This window comes from Aphelocoma coerulescens, chromosome 22, assembly GCF_041296385.1.
Source record: "Aphelocoma coerulescens isolate FSJ_1873_10779 chromosome 22, UR_Acoe_1.0, whole genome shotgun sequence".
Lineage (NCBI taxonomy): Eukaryota > Metazoa > Chordata > Aves > Passeriformes > Corvidae > Aphelocoma > Aphelocoma coerulescens.
This window is the reverse complement of record NC_091035.1, coordinates 1,331,821-1,358,056: the sequence shown is the minus strand read 5'-3', so window position 1 is coordinate 1,358,056 and position 26,236 is coordinate 1,331,821. Positions and strand designations below refer to the sequence as shown.

The following is a 26,236-nucleotide window of genomic DNA, read 5'->3' as shown; positions in this document are numbered from 1 at the left end:
TCCCCCAATTTCCCCACATAACTCCCTTGCAGACCAAGCCCTGCACACAAATCCCCTCAGGATTTCCCCAATTTCCCCACATAACTCCACCTTCTCCCAGACCAAGCCCTGCACACAAATTCCCTGAAGGAATTTTCCCAATTTTTCCCCAATTTCCCCACATAACCCCACTTTCCCCAGACCAAGCCCTGCACACAAATTCCCTGAAGGAATTTTCCCAATTTTTCCCCAATTTCCCCACATAACTCCACTTTCCCCAGACCAAGCCCTGCACACAAATCCCCTCAGGATTTTCCCAATTTCCCCCACATAACTCCCTTGCAGACCAAGCCCTGCACACAAATCCCCTCAGGATTTTCCCAATTTCCCCCACATAACTCCCTTGCAGACCAAGCCCTGCACACAAATCCCCTCAGGATTTCCCCAATTTCCCCACATAACTCCACCTTCTCCCAGACCAAGCCCTGCACACAAATTCCCTGAAGGAATTTTCCCAATTTTTCCCCAATTTTTCCCCAATTTTCCCCACATAACTCCACTTTCCCCAGACCAAGCCCTGCACACAAATCCCCTCAGGATTTCCCCAATTTCCCCACATAACTCCCTTGCAGACCAAGCCCTGCACACAAATCCCCTCAGGAATTTTCCCAATTTCCCCACATAACTCCACTTTCCCCAGACCAAGGCCTGCACACAAATTCCCTGAAGGAATTTTCCCAATTTCCCCACATAACTCCACTTTCCCCAGACCAAGGCCTGCACACAAATTCCCTGAAGGAATTTTCCCAATTTTTCCCCAATTTCCCCCACATAACTCCACTTTCCCCAGACCAAGCCCTGCACACAAATTCCCTGAAGGAATTTTCCCAATTTTTCCCCAATTTTTCCCCAATTTTCCCCACATAACCCCACTTTCCCCAGACCAAGCCCTGCACACAAATCCCCTCAGGATTTCCCCAATTTCCCCACATAACTCCCTTGCAGACCAAGCCCTGCACACAAATCCCCTCAGGAATTTTCCCAATTTCCCCACATAACTCCACTTTCCCCAGACCAAGCCCTGCACACAAATTCCCTGAAGGAATTTTCCCAATTTTTCCCCAATTTCCCCACATAACTCCACTTTCCCCAGACCAAGCCCTGCACACAAATCCCCTCAGGATTTCCCCAATTTCCCTACATAACTCCACCTTCTCCCAGACCAAGCCCTGCACACAAATTCCCTGAAGGAATTTTCCCAATTTTCCCCCAATTTCCCCACATAACTCCACTTTCCCCAGACCAAGCCCTGCACACAAATCCCCTCAGGATTTCCCCAGTTTCCCCACATAACTCCCTTGCAGACCAAGCCCTGCGCACAAATCCCCTCAGGATTTCCCCAATTTCCCCACATAACTCCACCTTCTCCCAGACCAAGCCCTGCGCACAAATTCCCTGAAGGAATTTTCCCAATTTTTCCCCAATTTTTCCCCAATTTTCCCCACATAACCCCACTTTCCCCAGACCAAGCCCTGCACGCAAATCCCCTCAGGATTTCCCCAATTTCCCCACATAACTCCCTTGCAGACCAAGCCCTGCACACAAATCCCCTCAGGAATTTTCCCAATTTCCCCACATAACTCCACTTTCCCCAGACCAAGGCCTGCACACAAATTCCCTGAAGGAATTTTCCCAATTTCCCCACATAACTCCACTTTCCCCAGACCAAGGCCTGCACACAAATTCCCTGAAGGAATTTTCCCAATTTTTCCCCAATTTCCCCCACATAACTCCACTTTCCCCAGACCAAGCCCTGCACACAAATCCCCTCAGGATTTCCCCAATTTCCCTACATAACTCCACCTTCTCCCAGACCAAGCCCTGCACACAAATTCCCTGAAGGAATTTTCCCAATTTTTCCCCAATTTTTCCCCAATTTTCCCCACATAACCCCACTTTCCCCAGACCAAGCCCTGCACACAAATCCCCTCAGGATTTCCCCAATTTCCCCACATAACTCCCTTGCAGACCAAGCCCTGCACACAAATCCCCTCAGGAATTTTCCCAATTTCCCCACATAACTCCACTTTCCCCAGACCAAGCCCTGCACACAAATTCCCTGAAGGAATTTTCCCAATTTTTCCCCAATTTCCCCCACATAACTCCACTTTCCCCAGACCAAGCCCTGCACACAAATCCCCTCAGGATTTCCCCAATTTCCCTACATAACTCCACCTTCTCCCAGACCAAGCCCTGCACACAAATTCCCTGAAGGAATTTTCCCAATTTTCCCCCAATTTCCCCACATAACTCCACTTTCCCCAGACCAAGCCCTGCACACAAATCCCCTCAGGATTTCCCCAGTTTCCCCACATAACTCCCTTGCAGACCAAGCCCTGCACACAAATTCCCTGAAGGAATTTTCCCAATTTTTCCCCAATTTTTCCCCAATTTTCCCCACATAACTCCACTTTCCCCAGACCAAGCCCTGCACACAAATCCCCTCAGGATTTCCCCAATTTCCCCACATAACCCCACTTTCCCCAGACCAAGCCCTGCACACAAATCCCCTCAGGATTTTCCCCTCACCTTGCACTGCTCGGCCTCAGTCCGCAGCACCTCGGTGGAGGCCGAGCCCTCCCGCAGGAAGAGCCCCAGCGTGTCCTTCTCCAGGCACATGTCCCGGATGGCCCGCGCCGTCTTCCCGGTCTCCTTCCGCGAGTGCACGAACACCAGCACCTGCGGCAGGGGCGCGGCGAAAACCGGGATGAGCCCGGAATTCCGGCTCCGGGGGAATGGCCAGCCCAGCTGGGCCCAGGGGTTAGACAGGGGTGGGGAAACGGGGGAGTTGCTTCATCCCTAAAGGAGAATTCCCAATGAATCGGGGCTGGAGAAGAGGGAAACCTGAGGGGAAAGTATCTGGGATTAATCCAGGAATTCCTTCATCCCTAAAGGAGAATTCCCAATGAATCGGGGCTGGAGAAGAGGGAAAAGTGCGGGAAAAGGTCTGGGATTAACCCAGGAATTCCCTCATCCCTAAAGGAGAATTCCCAATGAATTAGGGCTGGAGAAGAGGGAAACCTGAGGGAAAAGTATCTGGGATTAATCCAGGAATTCCCTCATCCTAAAGGAGAATTCCCAATGAATCGGGGCTGGAGAAGAGGGAAACCTGAGGGAAAAAATCTGGGATTAATCCAGAAATTCCCTCATCCTAAAGGAGAGATCCCAATGAATCGGGGCTGGAGAAGAGGGAAACCTGAGGGAAAAAATCTGGGATTAATCCAGAAATTCCCTCATCCTAAAGGAGAGATCCCAATGAATCGGGGCTGGAGGAGAGGGAAAACTGCGGGAAAATATCTGGGATTAACCCAGGTGGAATTAATCCAGGAATTCCCTCATCCTAAAGGAGAATTCCCAATGAATCAGAGATGGAAAAGAGGGAAAACTGCAGGAAAAAATTGGGATTAATCCCAGTGCAGACACAAAAACCCCCTCATCCCAAAAGGAGAATTCCCAATCCATCAGGGGAAAAAAAAACGGGAAAAAAAAGAGGGAAAACTCATTTTCCATCCACAAACAACCCAAACCCTGCCAGGAATTTCTCTGGAGCATCCGGAGCTCAAAATGGGGGGGGAAGAGGGAAAATCCCTGATTTTTTTCCAGGATGAAGGGAAAAGGAAGGTCGGGAATGCCTCCTCCGACCTGGTTCTTGCCGGCGTGCTCCATGATCTTCTCGTAGACGATCTCGTTCATGATCTGGAAGCGCTTGATGGCTTTTTTCTCCGTGATTCCCACGTAGGTCTGCTCCAGGGGCACGGGCCGGAAACTGGGAGAGGGCAAAAGATCCGGGAAAAAAAAATGGAATGAGGAATGAGAGGAGAAATCTCCAGGAAAAAAAAAAAAAAAACAAAAAAAACACAAAACCAAGCTCAAAAGTCACATCCTGGGGGTTTTATTTGGAGCAGTTGGATTTGTCTGCGCCTCGGTTTTCCGGGAGTTCTGGTGGTTCTGGGATTTGTTGGGATTTGTGGAATTTCCGGGGGTATTCAGGGAGGAAAAAGGGAATTTTGGGAAGCAGCAGCAGCAGCAGCCTGGTTTGGGGTTTTTTCTCCAGCAGGGTTTCCCTGGCTTGTCCAAGGTTTTATTTTTTGGGGATCTGAGATCCCAAAATAAATCATTAATCATTAATTCATTAATTCATTAAAAGAGGAGAAATTCTTTTTGTGCTGTGGTCGCCGATTCCAAGGAAAACCCAAACCCCCAAAGCCCAACGCGGCGCTGAGGACGGGAAAGGATCCGGGATTTATCCCGGTGCGGACACGGAAATTCCCTGATCCCAAAAGGACAATTCCCAATCACCCAGGGCTGGAAAAGAGGGAAAAGCCGCGCGTTCCGTCCCCTGGGATTCCATGGAAAACCCAAACCCTCAAAAAGCCAATCCCAAAGATCAATAAAGGCGTGGATGGATGGGATGGACACGGGGGTGGACACAGGGGTGGGATGGACACGGGGATGGGATGGACATGGGGATGGACACGGGGATGGACATGGAGATGGACATGGGGATGGACACGGGGATGGACACGGAGATGGACATGGGGATGGACATGGGGATGGGATGGACACGGGGATGGACAGAAGGATGGATGGGATGGACACGAGGATGGACACGGGGATGGGATAGACACGGGGATGGGATGGACATGGGGATGGACACAGGGATGGACATGGAGATGGACACGGGGATGGACACGTGGATGGACATGGGGATGGGATGGACACGGGGATGGACAGAGGGATGGATGGGATGGACACGAGGATGGACACGGGGATGGGATGGACACGGGGATGGAGAGACGGAGGGATGGGATGGATCCAGGGAGGGATGGATGGGACAGACAGAGGGATGGATGCATGGATGGATACAGGGAGGGATGGATGGATCCAGGGGTGGCTGGATGGATCCAGGGATGGATCCAGGGGTGGCTGAATGGATCCAGGGATGGATCTATGGATGGATGGATCTAGGGATGGCTGGATGGATCCAGGGATGGATCTATGGATGGATGGATCCAGGGATGGATCCAGGGGTGGCTGGATGGATCCAGAGATGGCTGGATGAACAGAAGGATGGATGGAAATCCAGCTAGAAAAGCTCCTCCCGTTTTTCCCAATACCTGTTGTCGAAGTAGAACAACCCCTTGGCCGGGTCCACCCTGAGGAACGTGGCCACGTCCTCGTAGTTGGGCAGCGTGGCGCTGAGCCCCACCAGCCGCACGTCCTCCTGCGTCATCTCGATGTTGCGGATGGCCCTGGCCACCAGCGACTCCAGCACGGGCCCGCGGTCGTCGTGGAGGAGGTGGATCTCGTCCTGGGAAAAGGGAACGGACACGGAGCGACCCCTGAGGCCGATCTGTGGGATCGTGGAGCCGCTGGGATCTCAGAGTTCATCCGGCCCCACCACGGGAACCACGCCTGGGCACGTCCAGCCTGGCCTTAGGCACGTCCAGCGATGCCACAGCTGCTCTGGGAATTCCAGCCCAGCCCCTCCCTACCCTCAAAAGTCAGGATTCCTTCCCCAAATCCCATCTAAACATGGAATACTGGAATGGTTTGGGTTGGGAGGGACCTCAAAGCTCATCTGGTCCCACCATGGGTCCCACACTTCCCCGCTGTCCCAGGGGGCTCCAAGCCGGCCTTGGGCACTTCCAGGGATCCAGGGGCAGCCACAACTGCTCTGGGAATTCCAGCCCAGCCCCTCCCCACCCTCATTCCTTCCCAAGATCCCATTTAAATCTCCCCTTTCCCACTGGGAAGCCGTTCCCTGGGTCCTGTCCCTCCATCCCTTATCCCAGTCCCTCTCCCAATCCCTCCCCACCCTCACAGGGAGGAATTTCTTCCCCAAATCCCATCTAAACATGGAATCCTGGACTGGTTTAGCTTGGGAAGGGACCTTAAATCCCCTCCAGAGCCACCCTCAGGGACACCTCCCGCTGTCCCAGGTGGCTCCAAACCCTGTCCTGGACACTCCCAGGGATCCAGGGGCAGCCACAGCTCCTCTGGGAATTCCAGCCCACCCTCATTCCTTCCCAAGATCCCATCAAACCCCAATTTTGGGTTGATTTCTCGACGAAAACATCTGCAAACCTGAGCTCCTCCAGCCCAAAGCCCAGATCCCCGTGGAGGAGCCCCGGGCGCTCACCAGTATGACCAGTCGCACCAGTTGGGTGTAGGTGCGCTCGCCGCCCTTGCGGGTGATGATGTCCCACTTCTCGGGCGTGCACACGATGATCTGCGTGGCGCTGATCTCCTCCTTGCACAGCTGGTGGTCCCCGGTCAGCTCGGCCACCGTGATCCCGTAGGTGGCCAAACGCTGGGGAAAACCCGCGGGATGAGCACGGAGAGTCCCAAAATCCCGCTCAAACCTCTCCTGGCGCGCCTCGAGGCCCTTCCCTCCTGTCCTGGTGGTTGTTCCCCGGGCTAAGATCCCAAAATCCCCTCCCACCCCCGGCTGCCCCCTCCTGTCAGGGACTTGTGCAGAGCCACAAGGGTCCCCCCTGAGCTTCCTTTGCTCCAGGCTGGGCCCCTTTCCCAGCTCCCTCAGGAATTCTCCACCCCTGGACGCTCTCCAACCCCATAACCCACCCCTGAACGCTCTCCAACCCCATATCCCATCCCTGGACGCTCTCCAACCCCATATCCCATCCCTGGACGCTCTCCAACCCCATATCCCATCCCTGGACGCTCTCCAACCCCATATCCCATCCCTGGACGATCTCCAACCCCATATCCCACCCCTGATCCCCCTTTTCTCCAGGTTGAGCCCTTCAGGAGTTCTCCAGACTCTTCTCCTTGTTCTCCAACCCCTTCCCCACCTCCATTCCCAACCCCAACCCCTCCATGAGCCCAAACCTCCCTGGAATCTGATCCCACTCATCCCAAACCCCCCTGGGTTCTGACCCCAAATCTCCCTGGGTTCCAACCCCAAACCTCCCTGGGATCCAACCCCAAACCTCCCTGGGATCCGACCCCAAACCTCCCCTGGGATCCAACCCCAAACCTCCCTGGGATCCGACCCCAAACCTCCCCTGGGATCCAACCCCAAACCTCCCCTGGGATCCGACCCCAAACCTCCCTGGGATCCGACCCCAGCCCGTCTCACCTTCCCGAAGCTCCCGACCATCTCCTGCACCAGGGACCTCATGGGGGCGATGTAGATGATCTTGAAGTCGTCCACGTTGATGGTGCCGTCCATGTTGATGTGCTTGCCGATCTCGCGCAGCATGCACATCAGCGCCACGTTCGTCTTCCCCGCGCCCTGCGGCCAACGCCCGCGCGGCTCACCAGGGCGCCCGGCCGGCCCCGGGGACAGGGCACCCCAAAGCCGCGCCCCAAAACCGGGCCCCGCAACAGAGCGGGAACCCCAAAACCGGGCACCCCAAAACCGGGCCCCGCAACAGAGCGGGAACCCCAAAACCGGGCACCGCAACAGAGCGGGAACCCCAAAACCAGGCCCCGCAACAGAGCAGGAACCCCAGTGCACAAGGCACCCTAAAACCAGGCCCCGCAACAGAGCGGGAACCCCAGTGCACAAGGCACCCCAAAACCAGGCCCCGCAACAGAGCGGGAACCCCAGTGCACAAGGCACCCCAAAACCGGGCCCCGCAACAGAGTGGGAACCCCAAAACCGGGCCCCGCAACAGAGCGGGAACCCCAGTGCACCGGGCACCCCAAAACCAGGCACCCCAAAACCGGGCACCGCAACAGAATGGGAACCCCAGTGCACCGGGCACCCCAAAACTGGGCACCACAACAGAGTGGGAACCCCAAAACCGGGCACCGCAACAGAGTGGGAACCCCAGTGCACCGGGCACCCCAAAACCGGGCCCCGCAACAGAGCAGGAACCCCAGTGCACCGGGCACCCCAAAACGGGGCACCCCAAAACTAGGCACCACAACAGAGTGGGAACCCCAAAACCGGGCACTGCAACAGAGTGGGAACCCCAGTGCACCAGGCACCCTAAAACTGGGCACCGCAACAGAGCGGGCACTCCAGTGCACCAGGCACCCCAAAACCAGGCACCCCAATGCACCGGGCACCCCAGCTTGGCTTTGCAAGGCCTGGGGGCCACAGGGACCCCTCTGCAGCCCCTGGGGATCCACGGGGGATGCAGAGATCCACCCGCAGCCCCTGGGGATCCATGGGGATGCAGAGATCCACCCGCAGCCCATGGGGATCCATGGGGATGCAGAGATCCACCCCAGCCATGGAGATCCACAGGGATGGGTCTGACCAAAGCCCCCCCCTTTCCCCTGTGCTCTCAGCAGGCAGGAGGCAGGAATTGGGGTGAAAAAGGTGCTTTTAAGGGTTTCTTTCGCTTCTCCTCGTGCTCCTCCGAGCCGAGCCCGTCCTGCCCTGGGAGCGTTTCCTGCCCGTCCTTATCTCACCTCCCGGACCCCTTGTTAATGGTTTTCCTCTCTCCTCTGCCCAGCTGTGCCAGGGGAGGGCGAGCCAGCCACTTCTGCGGGTGCCCGGCCAGTGCCAAAGCCCAAAGGCGCCCCGAAATCCCGGGAATCTCACCGTGGGAGCGCACAGCAGCAGGTTCTCGTCCGACTCCAGCGCCGCCCGGAACAGCTTGCTCTGGATTCTGTTGAGGGTTTTGAACCCCTCAAACCCAGCCTGGGCGTATTTGGGCAGCTTTTCCACCGAAACCAATTGCTGGGAAGGAGGAAAAATGAAGGGAAAAGAAGGGAAAACCAGGAATTCAGGCTTTGTTTCCAGATGTGGGGTATCAGGATGCAAATGGGAAAAGGCCCGGGATGGTGGAGCAATTGTGGAGATCTGGATCCTGCTGAGGGTTTTGAACCCCTCAGACCTGGCCTGGGTGTGTTTGGGCAGCTTTTGCACTGAAACCAATTGGGGGAAAAGGAGGGGGAAAGGAAGGGGAAAGGAAGGGGAAAGGAAGGGGAAAGGAAGGGGAAAGGAAGGGGAAAGGAAGGGGAAAGGAAGGGGAAAGGAAGGGGAAAGGAAGGGGAAAGGAAGGGGAAAGGAAGGGGAAAGGAAGGGGAAAGGAAGGGGAAAGGAAGGGGAAAGGAAGGGGAAAGGAAGGGGAAAGGAAGGGGAAAGGAAGGGGAAAGGAAGGGGAAAGGAAGGGGAAAGGAAGGGGAAAGGAAGGGGAAAGGAAGGGGAAAGGAAGGGGAAAGGAAGGGGAAAGGAAGGGGAAAGGAAGGGGAAAGGAAGGGGAAAGGAAGGGGAAAGGAAGGGGAAAGGAAGGGGAAAGGAAGGGGAAAGGAAGGGGAAAGGAAGGGGAAAGGAGGGGGAAAGGAGGGGGAAAGGAGGGGGAAAGGAGGGGGAAAGGAGGGGGAAAGGAGGGGGAAAGGAGGGGGAAAGGAGGGGGAAAGGAGGGGGAAAGGAGGGGGAAAGGAGGGGGAAAGGAGGGGGAAAGGAGGGGGAAAGGAGGGGGAAAGGAGGGGGAAAGGAGGGGGAAAGGAGGGGGGAGAATGCACACACAAATTCCCTCATCCCAGAAGGACAATTCCTCATTAATCGGGGCTGGAAAAGAGGGAAAACTCGTTTTCCTTCCATGGACAACCCAAACCCACCCAACCCAACCCAAACTGATCCCGGTGCTCAGGGTGGGAAGAGATGTGGAATTAATCCAGGTGGGTTTAATCCATGAATTGCCTCATCCTAAAAGGACAATTCCTAATTAATCAGAGCTGGAAAAGAGGGAAAACTCATTTTTTGTCCTCTCAGATTCCATGGAAACCCCAAACCCTCCCAACCCAACCCAGAGTTCAGGATGGGAAGAGATCTGGGATTAATGGATGCACAAAAATTCCCTCCTCCCAAAAGGACAATTCCCAATTAATCAGAAAAGAGGGAAAACTCTCATTTTTTACCCTCTCAGCTTCCATGGAAACCCCAAACCCAACCTGCTCCCGGTGCTCAGGGTGGGAACAGATCTGGGATTAAAGGATGGGCTCACACTCAGGAAAAGTCCTGTTTGAGGGGCAGATTGGGATAAAAACTGGGATTTATCCCCAGGAATCATTCCCAGCTCTGGCCCAGGCGCAAAGGAAGGAGCCAAACCAGAGGGAGGGCTCAGCAAAACCCCAGGAGGGGAAGCTCAGCACGGGACGAGCAGTGGGAAAAGGGGAATTGGGAAGTGGCTGCGGACGGGGGGAAGTTGTGGGATTAAAGCTGGGGCTCTGCAGGGAAGCCCCAGAAAGGGTCTGGCACGATATCCCGGAATACTGGAAGGGTTTGGGTGGGAAGGGACCTTAAATCCTGCCCCCATTGCACCCCCAGGGATGCCTACCCCCATCCCAAGCTGCTCCAATTTCCCAGTTTCCCAGGAAAGCTGCTTTTCCTGAGGGCTAATTCCCTTTTCTCACCATCCCCTTCTAGAGCAGCTCAGCAAAACCCAGAGGCTGCAAATATTCCAAAAAAAGCTGCTTTTCCTCATGCCCAAATTCTCAGGAAAGCTGCTTTTCCTAATATCCAATTTCCCAGGAAAGCTGCTTTTCCTCATGCCCAATTTCCCAGGAAAACTGCTTTTCCTGATATCCAATATCCCAGGAAAGCTGCTTTTCCTCGTGCCCAATTTCCCAGGAAAGCTGCTTTTCCTGGTGCCCAGTTCAGGGAATGATTTGGGCTGGAAGGGATTTTAAAGCCCTTGAAACCCATCGAGCTCCCACTGTCCCGGATTCCAACCCGGCCTTGGGCACTGCCAGGGATCCAGGGGCAGCCACAGCTGCTCTGGGAATTCCAGCCCAGCCCCTCCCCACCCTCATTCCTTCCCAAAATCCCATCAAATCCTCCTCTCTGCCACTCTGACCGCATTCCCTGTGTCCTGTCCCTCCAGCCCTTGTCCCAATCCCTCTCCAAGCTCCCTGGGAGCCCCTTTAGGCTCTGGAAAAGGGCTCGGAGATCAGTTTTTTGGGAACAAACCGGGCACCAACCTCGTCAGCCCCGAAGGGTTTGGGTTTGAGGGCGGGCACGTGAACCTCCTCGTATCCCTTGCGCTGCCTCCGGAAGGATCCGTCCGGGAGCTGGCACCGCTTGTTGGCCATGAAGTGACTGCCCTGGGCGAACACCAGATCCTCCAAATCCAGCACCTGCCTGGGAGCCAGCGCCTGGAAACCACGGGAAAAGGGAAAAGGGTTTGGGAATCATCCTGGGGTGCAAACGCAGGGGGAGGATCAAAGGGAAAGCTGCTGCATCCAGGTGGGAATCCACCTTTCCTGAGCACATCTGGGGGATGTCACTTCTAAAACCCTTTTTGGCCTGGCTGGGAGTGTTCTGGGAGCAGATCCAAGGATTTTACCTCTCCTCCCTGGTCCAGATCCATGGATTCCAGGTCTGTGTCCATGCGGGACTGCCGCACGCGCTCCCGCCGGGAGCGTTCTTCCTGTGGGGAAACATCGGGATTCAGGCCCCAGGGAAAGAGCTCAGCCTCCTTCAAGGGCTGCCAGCTGCTCCTGTTCCCCCAATTCCCTCAGGAAAAGGCATCCAGGAACCAGGAACAACCATTTTTATAAACCAGGAATAACCATTTTTGGCGGGAAAACCAAGTTTCCCCACACAAACGTGGCTCCTGTTAGGAGCGCTCCTCCTGTGGGGAAAAATCGGGAATCAGACCCAGGGAAGAGGCTCAGCCTCATCTAAGGTGCTCCTGTTCCCTCAGTTCCTTCGGGAATGGGCATCCAGAAACCAGGAAGAACCATTTTTGGTGGGAAAACCGAATTTCCCCACATAAATGTGGCTCCCATCAGAAGCGTTCTTCCTGTGGGGAAACATCGGGATTCAGCTCCAGGGAAAGAGCTCAGCCTCCTCCAAGGGCTGCCAGCTGCTCCTGTTCCCCCAATTCCCTCAGGAAAAGGCATCCAGGAACCAGGAACAACCATTTTTATAAACCAGGAATAACCATTTTTGGTGGGAAAACCGAGTTTCCCCACACAAACGTGGCTCCTGTTAGTAGCGCTCCTCCTGTGGGGAAATATTGGGATTCAGGCCCAAGGAAGGGGCTCAGCCTCATCCAAGGTGCTCCTGTCCCCCCAATTCCCTCAGGAAAGGCATCCAGGAACCAGGAATAACCATTTCTATAAACCAGGAACAACCATTTTTAGTGGGAAAACCGAATTTCTCCACACAAATGTGGCTCTTGCTGGGAGCGTTCCTCCTGTGGGGAAATATTGGGATTCAGGCCCAAGGAAGGGGCTCAGCCTCATCCAAGGTGCTCCTGTCCCCCCAATTCCCTCAGGAAAGGCATCCAGGAACCAGGAATAACCATTTCTATAAACCAGGAACAACCATTTTTAGTGGGAAAACCGAATTTCTCCACACAAATGTGGTTCTTGCTGGGAGCGTTCCTCCTGTGGGGAAATATTGGGATTCAGGCCCAAGGAAGGGGGGCTCAGCCTCATCCAAGGTGCTCCTGTTCCCCCAATTCCTTTGGGTTGTTCCAGAAACCAGGAACAACCATTTTTATAAACCAGGAATAACCCTTTTTGGCAGGAAAACCGAATTTCTCCACACAAATGTGACATCCAGGAGAAGGGAAGGAGGGAAAACACATCCAGCAGCTCCTCAATCCCACAGCCCCCAAAAACTGGGATAACCAGATAACCAACACAACCAGTGGGGTTTTCCAGCAGGAATGGGGTGTTAATCCCTAAAAAACAACCCCACAATCAGCTATGGAAGTGCAAATCCTGAGATAAGCAGAGGTGACACCCAGGGTGGCACCGAAACCAGTTAAAACCAGTTCAAAACTGGGAAAATCGCTGAGGGGAAGGAGGGAAAACACATCCAGGAGGCTCCTCAATCCCACAGACCCCAAACTGGGAAAACTGCCGGAGGGAAAAAGGGAAAACACATCCAGGAGCTCCTCAATCCCACAGACTGGGATAACCAACACACCCAGGGGGGTCTGAAACCAGTTCAAACCAGTTTCAAATTGGGAAATTTGCTGATCTGACCCTTTTTTCCCAGGAAAGGGGAAGTGGCGAAGGGAGCAGCGCTTCCCACGGATGTGGGGGGATTCCGGCAGCTCCTGCTTCCCACCCAAAGCAGGATCCCACAAATCCCACAGATCCCACAGCTTCCTGACCCGGATCAGATCCTCTTTTTCTGTCTCGTGCAGCTGGTAGAGGAATTTGGAGAGCTCGGGATCGGCTTCCATCTTCCCCATGATCCGCTCCTTCTCCGCCTCGCTCTGGGCGCTGGCCAGCAAAGTGCAGTACAGGACTGGGAGAAAACGGGGGGGAAACCAGGGAAAAACGGATCAAAACCAGCTGGAATCCCGTTGGAAAAGCGGGAAAAGGGAAAGGAACTCACTCATCATCCGGTGCTGCCTCAGGACCTTGATGAAGTCGAAGGTGTTGAAGCCCAGCAGCAGCACCAGCTGGTTCTCACATTCCCGGTCATCGCTGGCGGTCTGGGAAGAAAAACATGGAATTTTCACTCCCCTCCGGCCCCCACAGAGCCAGAATCCCTGTCTTCCAAGAGATGAAGGCGAGGGGAGGTCAGGAACTGCAGGAAAGGAGGGAAAAACAATCCTGGAGCCGGGAAAAATGATCCTGGAGCCTCAAAACCAATCCTGGAGCCTCAAAACCAACCCCAATTCCCATTTTTCCCCCAAAACACGGCAAAAAGGATGGAACCAGACCCCATGGACGATGATTTCCCAGGAAACAGCACCACATTCCCCTCAGGAGATCCCTGGGAGTTCCAAGATTGGAACCGCTCCGGTTGGGCCACAATTTCATTTAGTGGGACCAAACAGCAGGAACGGGGTTTTGAGGCAAATTCCCACTTTTTTGATGGAAAAATCCCTCAGATCCCGAGGATGTGGCAACCACAGACCTTGAGGATCTCCCCAGTTCCCAGTTTCCCACAGCAGAATGGAAAATAGGCGGGAAACAGAGCCCAGGGATAGAGAGAAAACCAATCCTGGAGCCTCAAAACCAATCCCAATTCCCATTTTTGCCCCAAAACACGGAAATCAGGACAGAAACAGACCCCATGGACGATGATTTCCCAGGAAACAGCACCACATTCCCCTCAGGAGATCCCTGGGAATTCAGGGACCAAGGTTGGAACCGCTCCGGTTGGGCCACAATTTCATTTAGTGGGACCAAACACCAGGAACGGGGTTTTGAGGCAAATTCCCGCTTTTTTGATGGAGAAATCCCTCAGATCCCGAGGATGTGGCAACCACAGACCTTGAGGATCTCCCCAATTCCCAGTTTTCCACTGCAGAATGGAAAATAGGCGGGAAACAGAGCCCAGGGATAGAGGGAAAACCAATCCCGGAGCCTCAAAACCAATCCTGGAGCCTCAAAACCAACCCCAATTCCCATTTTTCCCCCAAAACACGGCAAAAAGGATGGAACCAGACCCCATGGACGATGATTTCCCAGGAAACAGCACCACATTCCCCTCAGGAGATCCCTGGGAGTTCCAAGATTGGAACCGCTCCGGTTGGGCCACAATTTCATTTAGTGGGACCAAACACCAGGAACGGGGTTTTGAGGCAAATTCCCGCTTTTTTGATGGAAAAATCCCCCGGATCCTGAGGATTCGGTGGCCACAGACCTTGAGGATCTCCAGGACCTCGTCTGCCTTTTTCTGGGACACGATGGCGTCGTCGTAGAAGCGGCTGAGCTGCCGCTGCAGCCAGAAGGCGTCGATGTCCCGCGGGTGCAGATCCTTCTTCTTGGAGTTCATCAGCTCCCCCGAGGCCACCAGCTGGGAAAACCCCCGAAATTCCCGGTATTCCCGTGGGGTCGGGGTGGAACGGGAATGTTTAGGGACACAAGATTTGGGAAATCCCATAAAAATCCCCAGAAGTCCCATAAAAATCCCATTATTCCCTGGGTTTGCAGCCAAGGATTGGGGTGGAATGGGAAGGTTTAAGGACATGAAATCCCACAAAAATCCCCAAAATTCCCATAAAAATCCCAACAATTCTCCTGTGTCTATGGTGGAACTGGAATCTTCAGGGAAAATCCCCAAAATTCCCATTATTCCCATGGGTTTGGGGTGGAACAGGAATGTTTAGGAACACAAGATTTGGAAAATCCCATAAAAATTCCCATTAAAATCCCATTATTTCCCTGGGACTGGGGGGAAACGGGAATGTTTAGGGAAAAGCCCCAAAATTCCCATTATTCCCTGGGTTTGGGGTGGATCAGGAATGTTTAAGGACATGAAATTCCACAAAAATCCCAAGAATTCCCATAAAAATCCCAACAATTCCCCTGTGTTTAGGGTGGAACCAGAATGCTTAGGGAAAATCCCCAAAATTCCCATTATTCCTTGGGTTTGGGGTGGAACGGGAATGTTTAGGTACACAAAATCCCAAAAAAAATCCCAAAAATTCCCATAAAAATCCCAACAATTCCCCTGGGTTTAGGGTGGAACGGGAATGTTTAGGGACACAAAATCCCACAAAAATCCCAAGAATTTCCATAAAAATCCCCCAAATTCCCCTGTGTTTAGGGTGGAACGGGAATGTAGGGACACGAAATCCCCCAAAAATCCCGAAAATTCCCATAAAAATCCCATTATTCCCCCGGGTTTGCAGCCAGGGATTGGGGTGGATCAGGAATATTTAGGGACACGAAATCCCCCAAAAATCAAAAAAATTCCCATAAAAATCCCAACAATTCCCCTGGGTTTAGGGTGAAACGGGAATGTTTAGGGACACGAAATCCCACAAAAATCCCAAAAATTCCCATAAAAATCCCATTATTCCCCATCCCCAAAACGACGTCGGCTCCCCACAAAACGCCACCGGATTCCCAAAATTCTCCCGGGAAATCCCAAGCTCACGTTGGCCGAGAGGGTGCAGCGAACCACGGCCTCGTCCCCTTCCATGTCATCGTCCGAGGCCTCGTCCCGAACTTCCCCGTAAATGTCCTCGTCCCCTTCCTGCAGGAATAGTCTGGGATTGCCCTCCAAAAATCCCATTTTTACCCCTCTTTTCCCTCCAAAAATCCCCTTTTGATCCCTCTTTTCCCACCAAAAATCCCCTTTTTACCCCTCTTTTCCCACCAAAAATCCCCTTTTTACCCTTCTTTTCCCACCAAAAATCCCATTTTTACCCCTCTATTCCCTCCAAAAATCCCCTTTTTACCCCTCTTTTCCCACCAAAAATCCCATTTTTACCCCTCTATTCCCTCCAAAAATCCCCTTTTTACCCCTCTTTTCCCACCAAAAATCCCCTTTTTACCCCTCTTTTCCCTCCAAAAATCCCCTTTTGATCCCTCTTTTCCCACCAAAAATCCCATTTTTACCCCTCTATTCCCTCCAAAAATCCCCTTTTGATCCCTCTTTTCCCTCCAAAAATCCCCTTTCCTCCCCCCTTTTTTACCCCCTTCCCTCCCAATCCGATATATCCCAGGATCCCAATCTGGCCATTTCCCAGTGGATTTTCCAGGATTTCCATCCAAAAATCCCCTTTTGATCCCCCTTTTCCCTCATTCCCTCCCAATCCCAAGGAACATTTCCATGCTGACCAGCGCATCCCAATCCCATTTTTTCCCCCAATCTGTCAAATTTCCCAATGGATTTTCCAGGATTTGCCCTCCAAAAATCCCCTTTTGATCCCTCTTTTCCCTCCAAAAATCCCATTTTTACCCCTCTTTTCCCGCCAAAAATCCCATTTTTACCCCTCTTTTCCCTCCAAAAATCCCCTTTTTACCCCTCTTTCCCTCCAAAAATCCCCTTTCCCCCCCCTTTTTTACCCCCTTCCCTCCCAGTCCTGATCCCAGGATCCCAATCCTGCTTTTCCTCCCAATCTGTCAATTTTCCAATGGATATTCCTGGATTTCCCTCCAAAAATCCTCTTTTTGTCCCTTTCCTCCCAATGAGGAAAACGGGGATCAACGGGGGTCCCACATGGAAAACGGGATGGAGGGAAATGGGATAAACAGAGAGCCAGGAGGGAATGAGATAGGGGAAAGTGGGATAGAGGAAAATGGGATACAGGAAATTGGGATAAACCTGGTTCCATGAGGGAAATGGGGATAAACGGAGTCCCAGGAGGGAAATGGGATAGAAATGGTCCCAGGAGGGAAATGGGAATAAATGGGGTCCCACATGGAAAATGGAATGGAGGAAAATGGGATGGAGGAAAATGGGATGGAGGAAAATGGGATGGAGGAAAATGGGATGGAGGAAAATGGGAGGAAAATGGGATAAAAATGGTTCCAGGAGGAAAATGGGATAAACCTGGTTCCATGAGGAAATTGGGATCAACGGGGTGCCAGGAGGGAAATGGGATGGAGGAAATTGGGATAAAAATGGTCCCAGGAGGGAAATGGGGGAGAGAAAAATGGGATAAACCTGGTTCCAGGTGGAAAATGGGATGAAGGAAAATGGGATAAATGGGGTCCCAGGAGGGAAATGGGAGAGGGGAAAATGGGACAAAGAAAAATGGGATAAGAATGGTCCCAGCAGGAAAATGGGATAGAGGAAAATGGGATAAACCTGGTTCCATGAGGGAAATAGGGATAAACAGGGAGCCAGGAGGGAAATGGGGATAAATGGGGTCCCACATGGAAAATGGGATGGAGGAAAATGGGATGGAGGAAAATGGGATGGAGGAAAATGGGGATAAAAATGATCCCAGGAGGAAACTGGGAGAGAGAAAAATGGGATAAACCTGGTTCCAGGAGGGAAATGGGGATAAATGGGGAGCCAGGAGGGAAATGGGATGGAGGAAAATGGGGATAAAAATGGTCCCACATGGAAAATGGAATAAAGAAAAATGGGATAAACCTGGTTCCATGAGGGAAATGGGATGAAGGAAAATGGGACAAAGAAAAATGGGATAAAAATGGTCCCAACAAGGAAAATGGGGATAAACGGGGTCCCACATGGAAAATGGGATGGAGGAAAATGGGATAAAAATGGTCCTAGGAGGGAAATGGGGATAAATGGGATCCCACATGGAAAATGGGATGGAGAAGTTTCCATGAGAAAAATGGGATAGAGGAAAATGGGATGGAGGAAAATGGGATGGAGGAAAATGGGATAAACGGGGTCTGAGGAGGGAAATGGGATGACGAAAAATGGGATGAAGAGGAATGGGGTAAAAATGGTCCCAGGAGGGAAAATGGGATGGAGGAAAATGGGGATAAAAATGATCCCAGGAGGAAACTGGGAGAAAGAAAAATGGGATAAACCTGGTTCCATGAGGGAAATAGGGATAAACAGGGAGCCAGGAGGGAAATGGGGATAAATGGGGTCCCACATGGAAAATGGGATGGAGGAAAATGGGGATAAAAAGGGTCCCAGGAGGGAAATGGGAGAGAGAAAACTGGGATAAACCTGGTTCCAGGAGGGAAATGGGGATAAACGGGGTGCCAGGAGGGAAATGGGGTGGAGGCAAACAGGACAATGGGGGCAGCTCCCACCTCCTCATCAGACTCGAACTGCACGTTGACCCCGTAGGTCTCGTCGATGTTGTCATCTGCAGGGAACAGGGCCCGGAATTACCGGGAATTCCCGGGAATTGGGGGCCACAGCCCCGGAATTCCCACAGCCACACCCCGGAAAGGCAAAGCCAAATCCTTTGGGGGGCTGGAAAAGCAACCCCCCATCCATGGTGCAAGGGCTCCCTGCTGGGCTCATCCCGAAAAATGGGGTCTGGAAGGTGCCAGGTTGGGATGAACGGGGTTCCAGGAGGGAAATGGGATGGGGGGAAAGGGGATGAAAGTTATCCCATAAGGAAAATGTCCGGAATTTCTGCTGGGAAGTCTCAGAAAAAGCCCTGGGCCTTTGTGAATCCCAAAAAACTCCTGAAAAAAATCCCCCCCAAAAAAGGCAAAAAAATCCCTCAAGAAATCCCAAAAAATTCCCCCAAAAAATCCCCAAAAAATCCTCAAAAAATCCCCCAAACCAATAAAAAAGAAACCTTTAAAAATCCCAAAAAATCCTCCAAAAATCCCCAAAACACCCTCAAAAAGTCCCCAAAAAATCCCCAAAACCCCCCAAAAAATAAAAAATAAACCTTTAAAAATCCCAATCCCCAAAAATCCTCAAAAAATCCCCAAAAATCCCCCAAAAAATCCTCAAAAATCAAAAAAAATCCTCAAAAAATCCCCAAAAAATGCCAAAAAATTCTCAAAAAATCCCAAAAAAATCCCAAAAAACCCTCAAAAAATGCCAAAAAAATCCTCAAAAAAAAAAATCCCCAAAAAGTCCTCAAAAAATCCCCAAAAAATCCTAAAAAATCCCCCCAAAATCCCCAAAAAAATAAAAAATAAACCTTTAAAAATCCAAAAAAAATCCCAAAAAATCCCCCAAAAATCCCAAAAAAATCCAAAAAAAATCCCAAAAAAATCCCAAAAAACCCTCAAAAAATGCCAAAAAATCCTCAAAAAAATCCCAAAAAAATCCAAAAAAATCCACTAAAAATGCCAAAAAATCCTCAAAAAAATCCCAAAAAAATCCTCAAAAAAATCCCAAAAAAATCCTAAAAAATCCCCCCAAAATCCCCAAAAAAATAAAAAATAAACCTTTAAAAATCCCAAAAAAATCCCAAAAAATCCCCCAAAAATCCCAAAAAAATCCAAAAAAAATCCCAAAAAACCCTCAAAAAATGCCAAAAAATCCTCAAAAAAATCCCAAAATAATCCTCAAAAACTCCCAAAAAAATCCCCCCAAAATCCCCAAAAAAATAAAAAATAAACCTTTAAAAATCCCTAAAAAATCCCCAAAAATCCCCAAAAAATCCTCAAAAAATCCCAAAAAAATCTCTCAAAAATCCCCAAAAAAATCCCCAAAAAATCCCAAAAAATCCCAAAAAATCCCAAAAAATCCCCAAAAAATCCCCAAACCCCCCCAAACCCCCGTGGCACCCCGCACCCATGTTCTGGATGTCCTTGTCCCCGCCGTAGTCGGTGATCTTCTTGCCCAGGTTGACCAGCACGTGGTAGCGCGTGTCGTCCGTCTGGCCCAGCAGCAGCTCCACCTCCTTGCGCCGCTCCTTGTCCCGCAGCTTCTCGTTCTTCAGCACGGCCAGCACCTCGTCAGCGGCCCCACACAGGATATCCCGCGGCTGCCAACGGGACAGCACCCCTGGAATCCCACACCGGAGCCTCCGCGGGCTCTCCGAGCACCCAAAGGTGGCTCCAACGTGGGAACGGCGCCGAAACGGCGCCGACGGGGAGGAGAAAGCGAAGGACAACTCCTCGTGGTGGCCAGGAGGGAAATGGGAGCTTCCTGCATGGCTGGGAGGGTTCCTGGCCAGGCTGGATGGGGTTTGGGGCAATCTGGGATGAGCTGTCCCTGCCCGTGGTGGGACTGAAAGGCTCCCTTCCAACCCAAACCGGTCTGGGATTCCATGCCCTGGTTTAAATGGGATATTGGGAAGAAATGTTGGATGCTCCTGGATCCCTGCAAGTGCCCAAGGCCAGGCTGGAGCACCCTGGGATAGTGAAAGGTGTCCCTGCCCATGGTGGGACTTTTGATGGGTTTTGGCATCCCTTCCAACCCCAGCCATTCCACGATCCTATATCCTGGTTTCAATGGGATAATGGGAAGGAATTCCCGGCTGGGAAGGGCTGGGATGGAATTCCCAGAGCAGCTCTGGCTTCCCTGGATCCCTGGAAGTGCCCAAGGCCGGGTTGGACGGGGCTTGGCGCACCTTGGGATGGTCCCTGGCCATGGTGGGACTTGATGAACTTTTAGGTCCCTTCCAACCCAAACCCGTCCATGATTCCACATCCTGGTTTAAATGGGATACTGGGAAGAAACCCTGGATGCTCCCTGGAATCCGTGGAAGTGCCCAAGGCCAGGCTGGACAGGGTTTGGACCTCAGATCCAGCAGAAAGCTGAGGTGGAACCGGCTGCCCCTTAAACTCCCAACCCAAACCCATCCCGGCTGGGACAACAGGGCTGCATTCCCCCATCCAAGGGCTGCATTCCCATCTCCCAGGGATGGTCCCAGGCTCACCTGATCCCCCAGGGCGGCCTGGATGAAGCTGAGCAGGACCTCGTAGGTCTCCCGGGTCTCCTTGGTCTTGGGTTTGTAGATGATGCCGACCATCTCGTCGATGCCCTCGGAGAGCAGCGTGTACCCCTTCATCTTATTGATGTCGTGCCTGTCCTCATCCCGCTTCCTCCTCCTGGGAAAAGGGAAAAACGGGAGCCTGAGGCACTCACAGCCCCGACCCCGCTCTTCTCCAGGCCCTTTCTTCCCAAACTAAAGTGGGAAACCCCATTTCTTTTCATTTTTCGTGCCCCTTTTTCCAAGTGTCTCTGCGTCCAGAGGCTCCGGGTTTCCCACCCCCAAATATTCCCAAAATCTCGAAGTGGAGAAGGGAAAGTCCCAGACAGAGCTCAGAGCCCCTTGCAGGGCCTGGAGGGGCTCCAGGAGAGCTGGAGAGGGACTGGGGACAAGGGCTGGAGGGACAGGACACAGGGAATGGCTTCCCAGTGGGAAAGGGGAGATTTAAATGGGATCTTGGGAAGGAATGAGGGTGGGGAGGGGCTGGGCTGGAATTCCCAGAGCAGCTGTGGCTGCCCCTGGATCCCTGGCAGTGCCCAAGGCCGGGTTGGAATCCGGGACAGTGGGAGCTCGATGGGTTTCAAGGGCTTTAAAATCCCTTCCAGCCCAAATCATTTCCTGAATTGGGCACCAGGAAAAGCAGCTTTCCTGGGAAATTTGGGACCAGGAAAAGCAGCTTTCCCTGGGAAATTTGGGACCAGGAAAAGCAGCTTTCCCTGGGAAATTTGGGACCAGGAAAAGCAGCTTTCCCAGGAAATTTGGGATCAGGAAAAGCAGCTTTCCCTGGGAAATTTGGGCATAAGGAAAAGCAGCTTTTCCTGGGAAATTTGGGGACCAGGAAAAGCAGCTTTCCCAGGGAAGTTTGGGGAGGAGGGAAAGCAGCTTTTCTGGGCAATTGGGCACAGGGAAAAGCAGCTTTCCTGGGAAATTTGGGGGCCTGGAAGAACAACTTCTGTGGTATATTTGGCACCGGGAAAAGCAGCTTTCCTGGGAAATTTGATATCAGGAAAAGCAGCTTTTTTTGGGATATTGGATATCAGGAAAAGCAGCTTTCCTGGGAAATTTGATATCAGGAAAAGCAGCTTTTTTTGGGATATTGGATATCAGGAAAAGCAGCTTTCCTGGGAAATTTGGAACCAGGAAAAGCAGCTTTCCCAGGATCCAGCATCCAACTCCATCCCAGAACCCATCAAGCAGAACCCCCCCCCCCCCGACCCCTCCCACCTCTCTCCCAACCCCATCCCACCCCGAGCTCCGAGAATTCCCGGTTTTCCGCTCACTTGGCCCTTCTCTCCTCCTGCATCTGGGGCTTGGTCCTCTGGGCCTTGTCGCCCATGCGGGTGCCCTCGAGCTTCCCCACCAGGGACAGCACCTCCCCCGTGGGCTCATCGCGGCGCGTCCGGTCGATCAGGGAGCGGTCGGCTTGGAGCACGAGGTTGGAGTTCTGGGGGAGGAAAAACGGGGGGAAAATGGGGGAAAAGGAGGGGGAAAAATGGGGGAAGACGGGGGGAAGACGGGGGGATAAACGGGAGGAAGACGGGAGGAAGACGGGAGGAAGACGGGGGGAAGACGGGGGGAAGATGGGGGGAAGACAGGGGGAAGACGGGGGGAAACCGGGGGAAAAACGGGGGGAAAACGGGGGGAAAAGGAGGGGGAAAACGGGGGAAGACGGGGGGAACAACGGGGGGGAAAACGGGGGAGGAAACGGGGGAGGAAACGGGGGGAGGAAAAAGGGGGGAGGAAAAAGGGGGGAGGAAAAAGGGGGGAGGAAAAAGGGGGGAGGAAAAAGGGGGGAGGAAAAACGGGGGAGGAAAAACGGGGGAGGAAAAACGGGGGAGGAAAAACGGGGGAGGAAAAACGGGGGAGGAAAAACGGGGGAGGAAAAACGGGGGAGGAAAAACGGGAGGAAAAAACGGGAGGAAAAAACGGGAGGAAAAAACGGGAGGAAAAAACGGGAGGAAAAAACGGGAGGAAAAAACGGGAGGAAAAAACGGGAGGAAAACGGGACATGGGGTGAGAGGGAGGGCAAGGAGGCACAGGGGATGGGGGGGAGAGGGTGCTGAGCGGCTGGGATGGGGTTGAGGGGGGCCCAAAGGGTCCCAAAATGGGGCTGAGGAGGGCCCAGGGGTCCTAAAATGGGGCTGAAAAGGGTTTGGGGGTCCCAAAATGGGGCTGGGGGTCCTGAAATGGGGTTGAGGGGGGTCCAAAGGGTCCCAAAATGGGGCTGGGGGTCCTGAAATGAGGTTGAGCGGGGTCCAAAGGGTCCCAAAATGAGGCTGGGGGTCCCAAACTGGGGCTGGGAGAAGTCTGGGAATCCCAAACTGGGGCTGAGGGAGGTCTGGGGGTCCCAAAATGGGACTCGGGGTCTCCAAATGGCGCTGAGGAGGGTCTGGGGGGGTCCTCACATGGCGCTGGGGGTCCCGAAACGGAGTTGAGGGGGGCCCGGGGGGTCCCGAATTGGGGCTGGGGGAGTCTGAGGAGGATTTAGGGGACCCAAAACGGGGCCGAGAGAGGCCCAGGGGTCCTAAAACGGGGCCTAGAGAGCCCTGAGGGGAGTCTGGACCCCCAAAATGGGGCTGAGAGGGGTCAGGGGGGTCCCAAACTGGGGCTGAGGGAGGGTGGGGGAGGCTGGTTAAGAGCACGGGGGGCAGGGCCTAAGAACACCCGGTACCGGGAGGGGGGTTCGGGACACAGGGCCCGCACTCACCGCCTTGTACTCGTACTGCAGGCTACGGGCGGTCACGTCCGCCATGGCTGCACCGGGAACGGGGCCGGGAGCGGGAACGGGGCCGGGAACGGGAGCGGGAACGGGGCCTGACGAGGCCGCGCCGCCGCCGCCGCCGCACCGGGAGCGCCCACAGCGGAACTTCCGGGTCAGCCGGAAACGACCCGGAATGCGCCTGAGCCCGCGGAGCGCCAAACCCCGCCCACCGCCCGTTCTGATTGGTTGGTGTCCGTTAAATCCCGCCCCTCGCGCTGAAAGCTGGCTGTGATTGGCTGGGCAGCCCGCCCGCCACGGTTTGATTGACGTTTGAGCGCCCGAGGGTTTGAAGGCGGCGGGGGGCGGGGTCAGAGCGCTGAGTGCCGCCTCCTATTGGCTGATGATGACGTAGGCCACGCCCCCTCCTGCAAGCCACGCCCCTTCCCGGTGATGCGACACGTGGTGGCCCAAAGGGGGTCCGCGACACCCCCAAATTGTCCCCGAGGACCTCCCTGTGCCCCACGGGGGGCTCTGGTCACCCCCAAATTGTCCCCAAGGGCCTCCCCGTGCCCCACGGGGGGCTCTGGTCACCCCCAAATTGTCCCCGAGGACCTCCCTGTGCCCCACGGGGGGCTCTGGTCACCCCCAAATTGTCCCCAAGGGCCTCCCCGTGCCCCACGGGGGGCTGCGGTCACCCCCAAATTGTCCCCGAGGGCCTCCCCGTGCCCCACGGGGGGCTGCGGTCACCCCCAAATTGTCCCCAAGGGCCTCCCTGAGCCCCACGGGGGGCTCTGGTCACCCCCAAATTGTCCCCAAGGACCTCCCCGTGCCCCACGGGGGGCTCTGGTCACCCCCAAATTGTCCCCAAGGGCCTCCCCGTGCCCCACGGGGGGCTCTGGTCGCCCCCAAATTGTCCCCAAGGGCCTCCCTGAGCCCCACGGGGGGCTCTGGTCACCCCCAAATTGTCCCCAAGGACCTCCCCGTGCCCCACGGGGGGCTCTGGTCGCCCCCAAATTGTCCCCAAGGGCCTCCCCGTGCCCCACGGGGGGCTCTGATCATCCCCAAATTGTCCCCAAGGGCCTCCCCGTGCCCCACGGGGGGCTCTGATCATCCCCAAATTGTCCCCAAGGGCCTCCCCGTGCCCCACGGGGGGCTCTGGTCGCCCCCAAATTGTCCCCAAGGGCCTCCCTGAGCCCCACGGGGGGCTCTGGTCGCCCCCAAATTGTCCCCAAGGGCCTCCCTGAGCCCCACGGGGGGCTCTGGTCGCCCCCAAATTGTCCCCAAGGACAATCTCACTGGGATGTCCCCTGGGCACTCGGGGGTCCCTGGGCACTGTGGGGTCCCTGGGCATTGAGGGGTCACTTGGAATTCGGGATCGGGGTATCCCTGGGCACTCGGGGGTCCCTGGGCACTGTGGGGTCCCTGGGCATTGAGGGGTCACTTGGAATTCGGGATCAGGGTATTCCTGGGCACTGTGGGGTCCCTGGACATTGAGGGGTCACTCGGAACCGGGGATCGGGGTATCCCTGGGCACTGTGGGGTCCCTGGACATCGGGGGGTCACTCGGAACCGGGGATCGGGGTATCCCTGGGCACTGTGGGGTCCCTGGACATCGAGGGGTCACTCGGAACCGAGGATCGGGGTATCCCTGGGCACTGTGGGGTCCCTGGACATCGAGGGGTCACTCGGAACCGAGGATCGGGGTATCCCTGGGCACTGGGATGTCCCCTGGGCATCGGGGGGACCCGGAGTGCCCACCCCGTGCTGTGGGTGCACCCTGGGCATCTCAGGGTGGCAGGGGACGCGGGCAGAGCTGCGTCGCCCCGGTGCCCTTGGGGACGCGGCTCGGTGCCATCTGCCCGGCTGCGCGTGCCCTCGTTATCCCGGCCCCGTTAATTATCTCGGCCCCGTTAATTAGCGGAGCGCGGTGCCAGCGGTGCCCGGAGAGGTGCCAGCCCGGCCGTGCCCCAGCGGGGGAGGTCACCACGAGGCCTCGGGGCTCCTCGGGGACGGCACACCTTGTCCTGTCCCGGGAGGTCACCCGGCTCTGCCGCCACACCGGCGCTGCCCGCCTGGGGCTCGTCCTCCTCCTCTCCTTCCTCCCCCTCGCCGGGACAGGGACCCTTGGAAGGGATCCCGGGAAGGATTCCTGAGCAGGTACCCCGGGAAGGGACCCGGGATAGGATTCCTGAGCAGGTACCTCCGGAAGGACCTGGGATAGGATTCCTGAGCAGGTACCTCGGGAAGGGACCCGGGATAGGATTCATGAGCAGGATTCCCGGGCAGGTACCTCGGGAAGGGACCCGGGATAGGATTCCTGGGCAGGTACCTCGGGAAGGGACCCGGGATAGGATTCCTGGGCAGGTACCTCGGGAAGGGACCCGGGATAGGATTCCCGGGATAGGATTCCTGAGCAGGTACCTCGGGAAGGGACCCGGGATAGGATTCCCGGGCAGGATTCCCGGGCAGGTACCTCGGGAAGGACCCGGGATAGGATTCCCGGGCAGGTACCTCGGGAAGGGACCCGGGA

General features: G+C 54.6%; 1 protein-coding gene across 1 annotated transcript in view; it reads right to left on the bottom strand.

Moving 5' to 3' along the window:
• Positions 1-23,866, bottom strand: part of SNRNP200 (small nuclear ribonucleoprotein U5 subunit 200) — a 61,383-nt gene extending 37,517 nt beyond the window's left edge. Inside the window, exons 1-17 of the mRNA XM_069035339.1 lie at positions 23,713-23,866; positions 22,286-22,449; positions 20,952-21,123; positions 19,862-20,054; positions 18,409-18,464; positions 15,821-15,919; positions 14,582-14,734; positions 13,322-13,421; positions 13,095-13,231; positions 11,310-11,393; positions 10,945-11,118; positions 8,561-8,698; positions 7,142-7,297; positions 6,182-6,352; positions 5,157-5,350; positions 3,682-3,805; positions 2,569-2,718 (exon numbers count right to left, since the gene is read on the bottom strand). Of these exons, the coding sequence (XP_068891440.1) occupies positions 2,569-2,718; positions 3,682-3,805; positions 5,157-5,350; positions 6,182-6,352; positions 7,142-7,297; positions 8,561-8,698; positions 10,945-11,118; positions 11,310-11,393; positions 13,095-13,231; positions 13,322-13,421; positions 14,582-14,734; positions 15,821-15,919; positions 18,409-18,464; positions 19,862-20,054; positions 20,952-21,123; positions 22,286-22,449; positions 23,713-23,757 (2,310 nt within the window). The 5' untranslated portion in view covers positions 23,758-23,866. The remainder of the gene's footprint in view (positions 1-2,568; positions 2,719-3,681; positions 3,806-5,156; positions 5,351-6,181; positions 6,353-7,141; positions 7,298-8,560; positions 8,699-10,944; positions 11,119-11,309; positions 11,394-13,094; positions 13,232-13,321; positions 13,422-14,581; positions 14,735-15,820; positions 15,920-18,408; positions 18,465-19,861; positions 20,055-20,951; positions 21,124-22,285; positions 22,450-23,712) is intronic.
• Positions 23,867-26,236: the final 2,370 nt, after the last annotated feature.